The sequence below is a fragment of the Ascaphus truei genome, chromosome 1, assembly GCF_040206685.1.
Source record: "Ascaphus truei isolate aAscTru1 chromosome 1, aAscTru1.hap1, whole genome shotgun sequence".
Lineage (NCBI taxonomy): Eukaryota > Metazoa > Chordata > Amphibia > Anura > Ascaphidae > Ascaphus > Ascaphus truei.
The window spans coordinates 476,280,525-476,293,394 of NC_134483.1; the positions used below are offsets into that span (position 1 = coordinate 476,280,525).

At 45.2% G+C, this 12,870-nt stretch overlaps 1 protein-coding gene across 7 annotated transcripts in view; it reads right to left on the bottom strand.

Moving 5' to 3' along the window:
* The window catches only part of LOC142464249 (NEDD4-binding protein 2-like), a 94,216-nt gene that overhangs the window by 22,825 nt on the left and 58,521 nt on the right, over positions 1-12,870 (bottom strand). For all 7 annotated transcript variants that reach the window (XR_012787634.1, XM_075567702.1, XM_075567666.1 and 4 more), the window contains one exon: positions 6,405-6,587. Coding sequence is in view for 6 of the 7 variants with exons in the window: in XM_075567702.1 (XP_075423817.1) it covers positions 6,405-6,587 (183 nt within the window). In the remaining variant the exon portion in view is untranslated. The remainder of the gene's footprint in view (positions 1-6,404; positions 6,588-12,870) is intronic.

A 12,870-nucleotide genomic window follows, 5' to 3' on the forward strand; every position in this document is an offset into this window, starting at 1 on the left:
TGCGGTGAGTCTGGGCCTCCATTGGTCCCTGCTGCAGCTATTGTGCGCCTCGTGTCTTGGGCATTGCACTAAGTTCCTCCTGCTGCAGCCGTTTCCCCCCACCCAACAGGGGCACCCCCGACTCTAAGGGGTCTCCGACTTGCCCCCCGCAGGGCGCACCGCGGAGCTTCAGGGGAGAGAGGTTGAGACCCTGGTTATCTGCACAAAGTGCAGTAGGTGAGCCCTGTTTAAAAAATAACAAATCCTACACCTAGCTGTGAGGACAGGAAAAAGACTGGTGTGCAGGTAGAGGGAGGGGCCTTATATGATCTACCTGCAAAAGTCTACTTCCTGTCCTACCTAGAGTGAGAAGGGATTAACCCAATGGTGCCCACTGCCAGGGTGATCAGGAAAAGCAGGGTTTCTTGGCAAGGGAAAGGCAGTGTTCTAGTATGTGCAGTGTTCGACAAACCTATACATTTGCACGCCCCGGGCGAGTGGATTTAACATCGTGGCGAGCTCCTATTGGCCCAAGCAGCACACGTGTGGTACTAGGTGGCGAGTAGATTTTTTGGTGATTTGTCGACTAGAGTATGAGTATGAATTTATAGTGGAGAAAATTTGCTTTAGAGTGGGATTTCATTCCCCCTCCCCCCCCAGACTGACAATGGTTTAAAGAAAAAACATCTCATGGCTCCCCCCAAAACTCCAAGGTTGCTATAAATGCGATCACCACATCTACACAACCTGCAAACTTGTTAATAGACAACAAAAATATTTAATGTAGACAAACGAGTGTCACATACAGTACCCTATTGAAAGTTTAATAAAAAAAACTCTCCAACTGCCTTTGTTGTATATGTTCTAGAGCAGTGTTTCCCAACTCCAGTCCTTAGTAAACCCCAACAGGCCAGGTCTTATGGATATCCCTGCTCCCGACAGGTGGGTCAATCAGCGGCACAGTAATTTTGACTGAGTCATCTGTGCTGGAGCAGGGATATCCTTAAGACCTAACCTCTTGGGGTTCCCCGAGGACTGAAGTTGGCAAACACTGTTCTAGAGTGTTCTTCCTACATACTGGAGATAACGAACAAAGAGGGCTCTAAAAGACCAACTACTAGGGCATAAGGGAAATATATAAAAAGCCTCCATGCAACACGATTGTAACCCCACAGGATTTAAGAAAGATCAGATTATAGCAGTAACACACAAACAAAAGGGTGCAGAATGTTCAGGAGAAGGGTGTGATGGTGTCGATGGCAGCAGAGAGGTCTAGGAGAAATAGTAAGGAAAAATTACCCTTAGACCTAACTGAGTAGGTCATTGGCCACTTTAGTTAGTGCTGTCTCGGTGGCGTGTATTGCCGAAACCAAAAATTGCAAAGAGTCAAGCAGGGAATTGGAGAGAAATTGTGTAACTGGCTGTATACAAGCCTCAAGTAGCTTGAAGGCAAAGGGGAGGACAGAGGGTGGTAATTGTAAAGGGAGGCTGCGTCAAGAGTTTTTTTTAGAATGGGTATAATGAGTGCATGTTTAAAAGATGACGGGAATGTGTCATAAGAGAATATGAGGGAATACGATCAAGGGGCAGGTTGTAGGAGCGCGGAGACCTCAGTCACAGGGGAAAATTAGTTGAGGGTGTATTTAGGTGTGTGTGTGGGGAGGGAAGTGTTACATGTGCAGCTTGACATGGAGAGGTCATGTCTGACAATCTCATCTGTGAAGTAGGCGGCGAGGTCTCGGGTCATGGGGGTAGAAAGGAGGGCAGTTGTAGTTGGACAGAGAAGTGAGTTAAAGTTACAGAATAGGCGTCCAGGGTTAGAGGACATGGTTTGGGGAGTGGAGACATTTTGCTTTAGAGTGGGCTTTCATCCAGTAATGTTCTGCAGTGCGTGAGCACTATTGGAGGCCAAAGGTAAAGTGTGTATGTGCGCCTTAAATTATCGGGAGCAACGTGTGGTGGCAGGAGCAGCTGTCGAAGGCTGATGAAAGTGTTCTGTAGTAAAGAGAGGTTCTAATTTTAGAAATTGGAGGGGGTCTAGAGCAGCGGTGCGCAAACTGGGGGGCGCGCAAGATTATGTAGGGGGGGCGCAGGCAGCGTGCGGGGAAACCTGGGGGCGGGCAGAAGCTCCGTGCTGAGGCTTCTTCCAGTTCTTTGCCTGCAGAGGGGGCGGGGCCTTCCCTGCACACAGACAAGCCCCCCTCCTCCTGTCTGTTACCTGCCCGTTTTCAGCAGCACATGGGGGGGGGACCTGAGCAGGCTTAGTTACTCCCTCCCCCCACCCGGGATGTGTGTGTTAGAGATATATAGATGTACACGTACGTATAATATATATATATCTATATATCTATCTATCTATATCTATCTATACACACACACACACAACTGTATGCTCATCTGCATGTCTTAGGCAGGTCTGCAACCCCGCCTTTCACCATTATCACCCAGCACACCCACTGCAGCAAGGGATTCTGGGGAATGACATGCAAATGAGCAGACTGTGCCACTTTTTGCTTCAAAAACCATTTTTAACATGGTTTCCTATAGGCTTAAGCTTGCTGCATGGTCACAGCTTTGAGCACAGCCAGGGTTAAGGTGCATACCCAGAAAACCCACCCACAGACAGCTGTTTCGACCTTTATGGGTCTCATCAGTGTGGGGTTGCTCATTTGCACGTCATTCCCCAGAATCCCTTGCTGCAGTGGAAGTGCTGTGTGATAATGGTGAAAGGAGGGGTTGCAGACCTGCCTAAGACATGCAGATGAGCATACAGTTGTATTTACATTTGCATATTTGCTTTGTTGTGGAGGGTTTTTGTCACTTTTTTTTTACTCACCATAACTTAAATATATATTTAGGCACTGTACCGTGTATGAATTTCACTGGATGTGCACTGAGCTTTGTCTGTGTTTTATCTCTGGTTTTAAATATATATTGCCATGCTCAGTAGCACTCCTCTGTGATACTCATATGCTTATATATATGTTGTGGTTATTTTGGAGGTTCAATAGGAGCTTGTTAGGTATATATATAAAACCAGAGATAAAACACAGACAAAGCTCAGTGCACATCCAGTGAAATTCATACACGGTACAGTGCCTAAATATATATTTAAGTTATGGTGAGTAAAAAAAAAGTATATACACACACACACACACACACACACACACACACACACACACACACACACACACACACACACACACACACACACACACACACACACACACACACACACACACACACACACACACACACACACACACACACACACACACACACACACACACACACACACACACACAGCAGTGTGTTGTGATTGAGTGTGTGCTGTGTTGGTTGTGATTGAGTGGGTGTTGTGTGTGTGTGTGTGTGTGTGTGTGTGTGCTGTGCCTGTTGGTTGTCTGTGTGTTGTGATTGTGTGTGTGTTGGTTGTGTGTGTTGTGATTGTGTGTGTGTTGTGATTGTGTGGGTGTTGTGATTGAATGCAGCGGTGCACAAACTGAGGGGGGCGTCCCGAGCGCAAGATTTAGGTGCGGGGGGTGGGGAGGCTTGCGGCAAAACCAGGGTGCGCAGGCAAAAAAGATGTGCGTGCGGGCGACCAAACAGAATAGTGCAGGTGGCGGCCACGTGATACAGAGGTACGGGGGAGGAGCACGCCCCAGCACTGTGATGTCAAACGCCCCTCCCTCCGGTGTCTGCCCTACAATAGCGCTGTGTTCCTGCTCTCCTCCGCTGGCAATCTGCTTCGCTGCGATCCTCTGCAAGTGTAAGGGTAGGCTGCCACTATAATCAATCATACTATGAATGTACAGAAATAATTAAAAAATAGTGTAAACACTTCCCCGCTCATGCTTGCAAAACTATGCAGGACACGCTGTGCTCATGCTTGGAGAGTTGGTGATGTCACCGCTCTCAGCGGCAGCGTGGACGCAGCCTAATTTTGCAAGAGCGAGCTGTTGAAGTATGTAAATATTTAGGCTGCGCTTATAGTGCCGGCGATACGACGTTGCCCGAAAACAAATGCATTGTCGCCGCCGCGTGCGCTTATAGTAAGCGTGACGTGGCGACGCGATTTTTTTAAACACCCAACATTCGATTTTTCAGGGGCTGTCGCCTCATGTGACAGCCCCTGAACCAATCAATGGCCTGGTCTCCCACACCGCCTCCACAAAGTGAAATACAACTTTCGCTAGCGTCGCCGTCGCGGACACTCTATGCGCGGCCTTAGACATATTTGTATTTACATTGTATACCGTTTAATAAGGTGTTTTTTTTTTATGTGATTTTGATTACATCAGGCAGGGGGGCCCAAGAAATTTCATCGATAAAAAGGGGGGCTCGGCATAAAAAGTTTGCTCACCCCTGAGCATGCAGGTTTCTGTATATGTAGAGTGAGGCTAACGGTTTGGTGATGATCAGAGAGGGAAGGAAATGTTACAGGAGTAAGAGACAGAGCAGAAGCAGGAGAAACCAGGTCAAGGGAGTGGCCATTGCAGTGAGAAAGAGAGGTGGTCCACTAGGAGAGACAATAGGAAGAGGATAGAGATAAGTGGCATCGGTATTGTCAATGGGTACGTTAAAGTCTCACAGGATTACAGTAGGTGTGTCAGAAGAAAAAAAGTGATGAAGCCAGGTAACAAAGTTGACAAGAAATTAAGATGTAGGTCCAGAATAGACGACAGCAACAATGAGGGAAGGATGGGGTGGGGCGAAAGACACTTATCTAATACTTGTGGTCATGTAGAAACTATATCCTTACACATTTTACAATTGTGTATATTTGCCATTTCAATATTCCTACCTGACATCATGGAGAAATGCACAGAACAAGAATCTTAGAGCACTATATTATTAGAGTAATATTTTCTATCAACCTTGGTTAGGAATGTAAATGATCATATTTTGAAGCTCAGTCCGTGGAGAACCCACTGTATCCCCGTTTCCCAAGCGCTAACAATTAAGAGTGCAAGCTCTGCAGGGCAGGCGCTGTGCCTGCACCATTCACACATTCTTAGTAATACATTATAAAGTTACATACACACAACAATATAATAAATATTAATATAGCATATGTTTAATATCCCCCCCGTCCCCACTGCCGAACCACGAGATTACATGTCGTCCCCCGTCCCCACTGCCGAGTCTCAATTTCAGCAGCCAAATTGATTGGCTGCTGAAACGAATGTCACGCTGCTGCAGCCTGGAATCACAGGTTTGAAAGACTCCAGCTACAGCGACGACGCCGTGCTCTGCAGCCAATGGTAGTTTCAACAATGAACACTACCATTGGCTGCCAGGGGTCGGTAACGAACGCACGCACGTCATTTAGCGCGGTGTGTGCTCCAGCCCTAAAAGACGACAAAATATGAAAGATACTAATTTCAGCCGATGATAAAAAGTATTACACCACATCACATTTCCTCAGTCACCCTAAACATGGGTGTTACAAATGTTTTTCTGTGTGCAATAGTTTAAATACCGGGGATGAATTCTGTCACCCCATGAGTGGCCAGAAATGTAAAATCAAAAGTAGGATCACATGCATCACCACCAACGTAGTATACACTATTAAATGCCTGTGTGGGTTACTATACATGGGGAAGACAAACAGGATGTTAAAACCAGATTTATTGAGCACAGAAGCAAGATTAATAATATAAAAAAAAAAAAAAAAAAAAAAAGAGGAGACTGCTTTGATTTCTCACTGCACTAAATTTAAGCACCGTGTCGCATCCCTTAAACTTATGGGAATTGATCAAGTCCAAAAAAACATTTTCAGGCGCGGATAAAGATACAGCTTTGCTTCAGAGCGAAGCATATTGGATGTTCACATTAGACACTGTATTTCCCAGGTGCCTCAATGATTTATTTTCCTTCAATTGCTTTCTAGACAGTAGACAATAGGGATGTGTTTGTGCATTATGTCTCATTCACAGACCACTTACACAGTATGCTGCTGATCTCCTCCTCGCTTAATCATTTGACCTATGAGGTTAGTCAACACTGACAGAGGACGACTCACGTGGGATTGCCGGTGGTGATTTTTTTCAAGTATTTCACCTGTGTTTGGGACTATATATTGGATTGAGTTGGGGTGTGGGTATGCCAGTCACTTGAGAAAGACCATGCAGATGGTCAAAACGTTGTGCTGTTCTGACTAAAATTATTTTTTGAAAATCTGCAGTGCCCTGGATCATCCACTATATTCAAGTATAGGATTCTTTAGACAGGTATTCCCTAAAGCAGGAGCACCAGTAACTGTGGGTATCATTTATTATATATTTTTTTCATGGTGTGCAGCATTACATCTACTTATGTTAAGTAAGGGGGTTAACATTGTGGTTGCCATACTGCTCCCAAACTTCAACAAGAACATGGCTTTATTGTGACAGATTCCCAATTAGAAACACAAAGTTACATACCTGCTGAGCATAATAGGTGGCAACTTGCTTCATACCCCGGTGATGAGCTTCCTCTGCTTTCCTCAAGCTTTCCTGCTGCTTCTTATTATAGAGGAAAGCTTCTGCCCTGAAGTCGTCATACTCTGGATAGTCAATATCTTGGTAGTATTGCTCATTGAAGATATCTTTGTCTAACTTTGATTTCTTGATGGGACACAAAATAAAAAAGACAAATGTCTAATTAGTGGGGGGGGGGGGTGGAGTGGCTTATTATATGTAATTATACACACATACATGACTCAGTGGAAGAAGCCGACAAGTGAATTATTGAAAATGATTGCCAAGTCAAAAACACAATTCTCAAATGTAAATATGTAATGCAGTTTGAAAAATCCATTACCTATTTTAAAATTGAATGCTTTTCTAGGTTAATTCTAGTGAATACCTAACTTCATGTCATTTTTTATAGAATACACCCTAGATACATAATACAATAAAATTCACTTCAACTCAAATAACTATGCGTAGCCTAATGTTTGGGGCTCAGATTATTACATTGTATCCTTATTCCCTTTTTTTTTCTCGCTTTCCCAGATTTTTTCAAATTATTAAAGGCACTTGGTTCCGATACTTATCACTATGCCACATTTTTTCCCTCTTTCTGGTAGGGGCGACACGAAGCTACAAAGCTGAGGGTTCTCCTCAGATTACATTAGCCTCCATTAATTCTTAACTTCTACAATATGACTAGGCTAGTACAAGTCTTTCTAAGTCCTTCTTGGGGTGGCCGAACTCTGCAATGATCGCAAAACTTTGGAAGCAGAATGACTCCCCAACAATCACAACTGTAATTCGAAAAGTGAACTTGGTTATGACTATGGAGAGACTTACTAGTTTGATTCACGATAGATTTAATAGTTTCCTGATAACTTGGGATCCCTGGGCGACTTATGTATGGAAAACCCCAAACTTGACTTAGACTGCGAATTCAGAGATACCTATTAATTAGACTGGTTGTGTGCTTCCTGTGTGAAGACCATTGCAGATGTATTCCCCTACCATTCCCCACCCACCCTTTTTATTTTCTGTATTCCCCTCCCTCTCCTTTTATGTTTTAAAAAAATAATAAAATACAAGTTGGAAAAAAAAATACACCTTTGATCAGGCCTGCACAACTCCAGTCCTCGAGGGCCGCAAACAGGCTAGGTTTTCAGGATTTCCCTACTTCAGCACAGCTGGTTCAATTAGTGGCTCAGTCAAACTTTGCCATGATATAGTGAGCCATTTTAAGTGAGCTTTTTAAGTGAGAAGTTATAGTTAGACTATAGTTTGACTAGAGGTGACTGGTGACTGCATCTTTCTGCAAACTCTTTTACTCACGACAACAAACGGTAAGCTATTCAGATCACACTATGATCCCAAACTTGCTAATCTGCATATTTTAACCCCCCACCCCTTTACAACTTATTTCACTTCAGCCTCTCCCAAAACTGAGTGCACAATACACTGAAACCCTGAATTGACTCTAGCATTGCAATGCACCATAACATTTGACAAGGAACAGGCACACCCCTGCTGTTTAGTCTGCACACACTCACTTTGTTCAAAGCAGATCCTTGCAGCACTGCCTACCTCTGGCATAATGAACCTGCTATGTATAGTAACTTTTTTCTTTCTCCTGGCCTCATGGAGATGTTACTCCCTCTATACACTACAAACTCCTCCATCCTGGCCCACACCCAACATCACCATACACCCTGGACTACTCAAAAGCCTTGCACCATCTACTGAATGTTGGTGGAGAACTCTAAAAAGCAGCACACCAACCACTGCTCACTCTAATAGCAAACACCATAAATTTACAACCTACAAACAACTACCCAAATTCCTACTTGTACTGTTACTCTCTTTAGCAGGTGATATTGAACCTAACCCAAGTCCTCCCATTTCAGCTCTGTCCCATGCCCCTGATAATTCCACCTTTAAATTCCAAAAAGGGCTATCTGTCACCCATATAAATATCCAGAGCCTGCTGCCCAAACTGGACGAACTAAGGGCATGGTGCCTTATGCATAAACCCAAAGCCATCATTCTTACAGAAACATGGCTATCCCCTAAAACCCCTGATGCAAATATCGCCATTCAGGGATACTTCATTTTTAGGAGAGATAGGTCAAAGAGAGTAGGAGGGGTGTTATTTTATATTGCAGACACCTTACAATTTACACTGGTAAACTGATCCCCAAGACCAACCTCTTTTGAAATCCTAATTGGCAGAATCTGCCTCCCCTTTTCTAAGCCCATCTTGCTTGCTGGCATCTACCGCCCCCCTAAAGCCCCTCTACAATCCCTGACTGATATCACCCAATTTCTTGGCTCCATTTCCTCTCTGAATGAGAAGAGTGAGCTGCTAGTTCTTGGAGATTTCAACTTCAATTGGCTTGACCCTAAAAACCACAAAATCCAGATAAAACTCAAGTCACTTAACCTATCGCAACTCATTTCCCAACCTACACGGATAAACCTGAAATCGCATAACCATTCCTTGCTAGACTGGATTCTCTCCTCAAACCCCAGCAGAATCCAATTTTCTGGCATCCTTCCTGACATTTTCAGTGACCATGCAATAGTGTACTGTGTAAGGAAAATTAAAACGCCCCAATCAAGCCCTAAAGTTCTCCTCACTAGAACATTTAAAAACTTTAACCCACAACAGTTTCTCGATGACCTTACCAACTGCCCATGGCACAGAATCGATTTAATTCCCGACCCTGATTCTGCGCTTGACTATTTCCAATCAGAGTTCTTAAAATTCTGCGATACCCATGCTCCACTACGCAAAATAAGGGTACGGGGGGCCCACCTTCCGTGGGTTACAACTGACCTTATTGCACTCTATCAGCTCAGGGATACCTTGTGGAAAAGCTACAAAGTAACTGGCACTACCAAGGATCTCAATCACTACAGATGCACGCGGAACATGTGCACAAGGCAAACAAGGCAAGCAAAAGCACAATATTACTCTGACAATCTCCACCAAAATACAACAAACCCAGCTAACTTCTGGAAGGTTATCAACAACATATTCCAGCCTCCTAACCATCAACAACCAAGTAATATCACTAAGGGGGATATTACTCTTGACAGACCCCACTGACATTGCAAATGCATTCAATGATTACTTTGTGGGGTGCGCCACTAACTTATTAGCAAAACGCAGCCCAAACCACAAACCTGAATCTCATCTTGGGAGTACCCCTATAGTCCCACCCCCTCCCAACACTGCCCACAATTTTCAATTTGGCCCAGTATCTGAAGAGGAGATTATACAAGCGCTCCTCAAACTAAAACTAAGCAGCCAATGTGGACCTGACTTACTACAATCTAGGTTCCTATGACTTGGTGCCCCAGCCATTGCCAAACCAATTGCGTCCATAGTCAACTCTATCCTGTCTGCAGGCCATATCCCTAAGACCTGGAAAGCTGCCAGAGTTGTCCCAATCTTCAAAAGTGGGGACAAAAACACTGTCTCAAACTACAGGCCAATCTCCCTTCTCCCAATTCTATCCAAAGTCATGGAAAAATGTGCCCACTCTCAATTAAGCGATTTCTATACCAAGACAAATTTCCCTAGCCAATTCCAATCTGGGTTTCGTCCCAAACACTTCACTGTAACTACCCTGCTAAAAGTTTGCAATGAAATCCTGTGTGGAATGGAACGGGGTCAAATCACTGGTGCAGTATTCCTAGATTTTGCAAAGGCTTTTGGCACAGTTGATCATGCTATCCTGCTCAACAAACTCCAGAGCTCTGGAATAGGGAAGCTTGCTTTAAACTGGTTTCAGTCCTACCTATCAGGAAGATCCCAACATGTGTCCATCTCAGGCTCGAACTCCAACCCCCTGGACATCACCTGTGGTGTCCCGCAAGGCTCTGTTCTGGGGCCCCTACTCTTCTCAGTGTTCATTAATGATCTTCCCACAGCTTGTAAGGAAGCCTCAATACACATGTATGCAGACGACACAATCCTATATGCACACAGCCATAGCCTCTCTAACCTTCAACACATACTTCAGTCTGACTTTTTGAGACTCGAAAACTGGATTTCCCAAACCAAACTGTTTTTAAACACTGACAAGACTGTAACAATGGTGTTTGGGACCAAGACTAAATTTTTAAAGCTTCCAGTGACTGAGCTCCTGATTAGAACCAACGCTAACACCACCCTAACCCCTGTCACTAGTTTTAAATACCTGGGCTTATGGTTTGACTCCCACTTAACATTCGGAATGCACATTGATATCCTGACAACCAAGAACTATGCCAAACTAGGGGCACTTTACAGGAACAAATCCTCCCTACGTCTCCTGGTCAGAAAGCGTATCGCACAGCAGATGCTAATGCCAATTATTGACTATGGAGACATAGTATACGGCTCGGCACCTCAAACCCACCTTAGCAAACTTGACACCCTCTACAATTCAATATGTCGTTTTGTTCTCCAATGCAACTACAACACACATCACTGCGATATGCTCAAAGAACTAGATTGGTCATCACTAGAGTCTAGGCGCAAAGTTCACCTTTCCTGTCTTGCCTTTAGATTCTTCATGGGCAAGCTACCCAGCTATCTGAACAAGCTCCTCACCCCTACCACATGCAGCACTTATCACCTGAGATCAGACTCCAAAAGACTGTTCATGGGCACAAGGCTCAACAAAGTATCCGGACGTTCCTCCATCTCCTACCGTGCACCCCAAAACTGGAACAACCTACCAGAGGCTCTCACATCCACCACCAGTTTAAGTTCTTTCAAATCTAAGGCCTTGCCCCCGCTGCCTACTACAGCGTCCGCTGTGGCGGACGCTGCGCGCACGAGAGCCCTCCCCGCAATGGCGCCGGGCCCGCTGCGAGGGGGGGCCGCAGCACTCGCGCGAGAGCTATTCCTACTCGCGTCGAGCGATTAGGCACGCCCCCCGGCGGTTCAGCCAATGAGGGCGAACCTGCCGGGTGACGTCATGGCCGCGCCCCCGTCACTCCTCCGCCACGCCCCCCGGTCTCTCCTCCTGCAGTGAGCTGCCGACCGGGGAATCGGCTGAACACGCCGCCAAAAGCGCGGGCGCGCGTTACAGCGGCGTGTCCGGGGCCTTAGCCTGTCTCACATTTTAATCTGGTCTGTAACTTTCATACGCCCATAATATATATTTTCTTTAACTGTGCATGCAATGTCTTGTATATAATGTATACCCTGTTCATTTATGTAACTGTATTTGTAACCATGTATTATTTGTTTTTCTCTGTGCCCAGGACATACTTGAAAACGAGAGGTAACTCTCAATGTATTACTTCCTGGTAAAATATTTTATAAATAAATAAATAAATAAACTAATGGCGCTATATAAATAAAGACATACATACAACATGACATGTTAGTTTAGGAAGGAGGACAGAATGTTACTGTTTTAAAGTCTTTTACATGTGAACTTGTTTGCTTCTTTAGCAAAACACCGATAAAGTCCATTCCACTGGTTATTCCAGTGTGATATATAAAGTTATACTATGTCCCGTTGCCATTATATCATATGTAAAGCCTGTAATATTCTGGCAAGGCATATTCCAACACAGATAACGGCATAATATTAAGTTCATTACAGGCATACCCCGCTTTAACATACGCAATGGGACCGGAGCATGTATGTAAAGTGAAAATGTACTTAAAGTGAAGCACTGCCTTTTTCCACTTTACAATGCATGTACTGTACTGAAAACATCATATATGTGCATAACTGATGTAAATAATGCATTTGTAACCAAAATAAATACAGTAGGCTTTATTCAAATAAAATGAATGGGAGCAAGCAAGGAGGTGAGAGGCGCGCACGCGGGTCAGTACTGTATAGCAGCTCTCCTTCTCGCAGTCACGCGCTCTCTCTCCGTCAGTCACGCGCTCTCTCTCCGTCAGTCACGCGCTCTCTCTCCGTCAGTCACGCGCTCTCTCTCCGTCAGTCACGCGCTCTCTCTCCGTCAGTCACGCGCTCTCTCTCTCCGTCAGTCACCCGCTCTCTCTCTCCGTCAGTCACCCGCTCTCTCTCTCCGTCAGTCACCCGCTCTCTCTCTCCGTCAGTCACCCGCTCTCTCTCTCCGTCAGTCACCCGCTCTCTCTCTCCGTCAGTCACCCGCTCTCTCTCTCCGTCAGTCACCCGCTCTCTCTCTCCGTCAGTCAGACACACACGCAAAGATTGCAGCAGAAGATCTTCTCCTCCCCCTCACTGTTGCTTCGTAGTTCACATCACATGCAAAGTTTCACAGCAGACAGGAGGGAGGAGGAGAGCGGAGGAAGCAGAGCCAGGAGCTGCAGTGAGTGCGGGCGGAATCACTGGTTTAGCTGCTGATTTATGGAGCGGGAGTGCAGGGGAATCGGAGACAGATGGGAGGGGGAACGGAGATAGATGGGAGGGGGAGGGCAGAGGGAACGGGGAGATCGAAC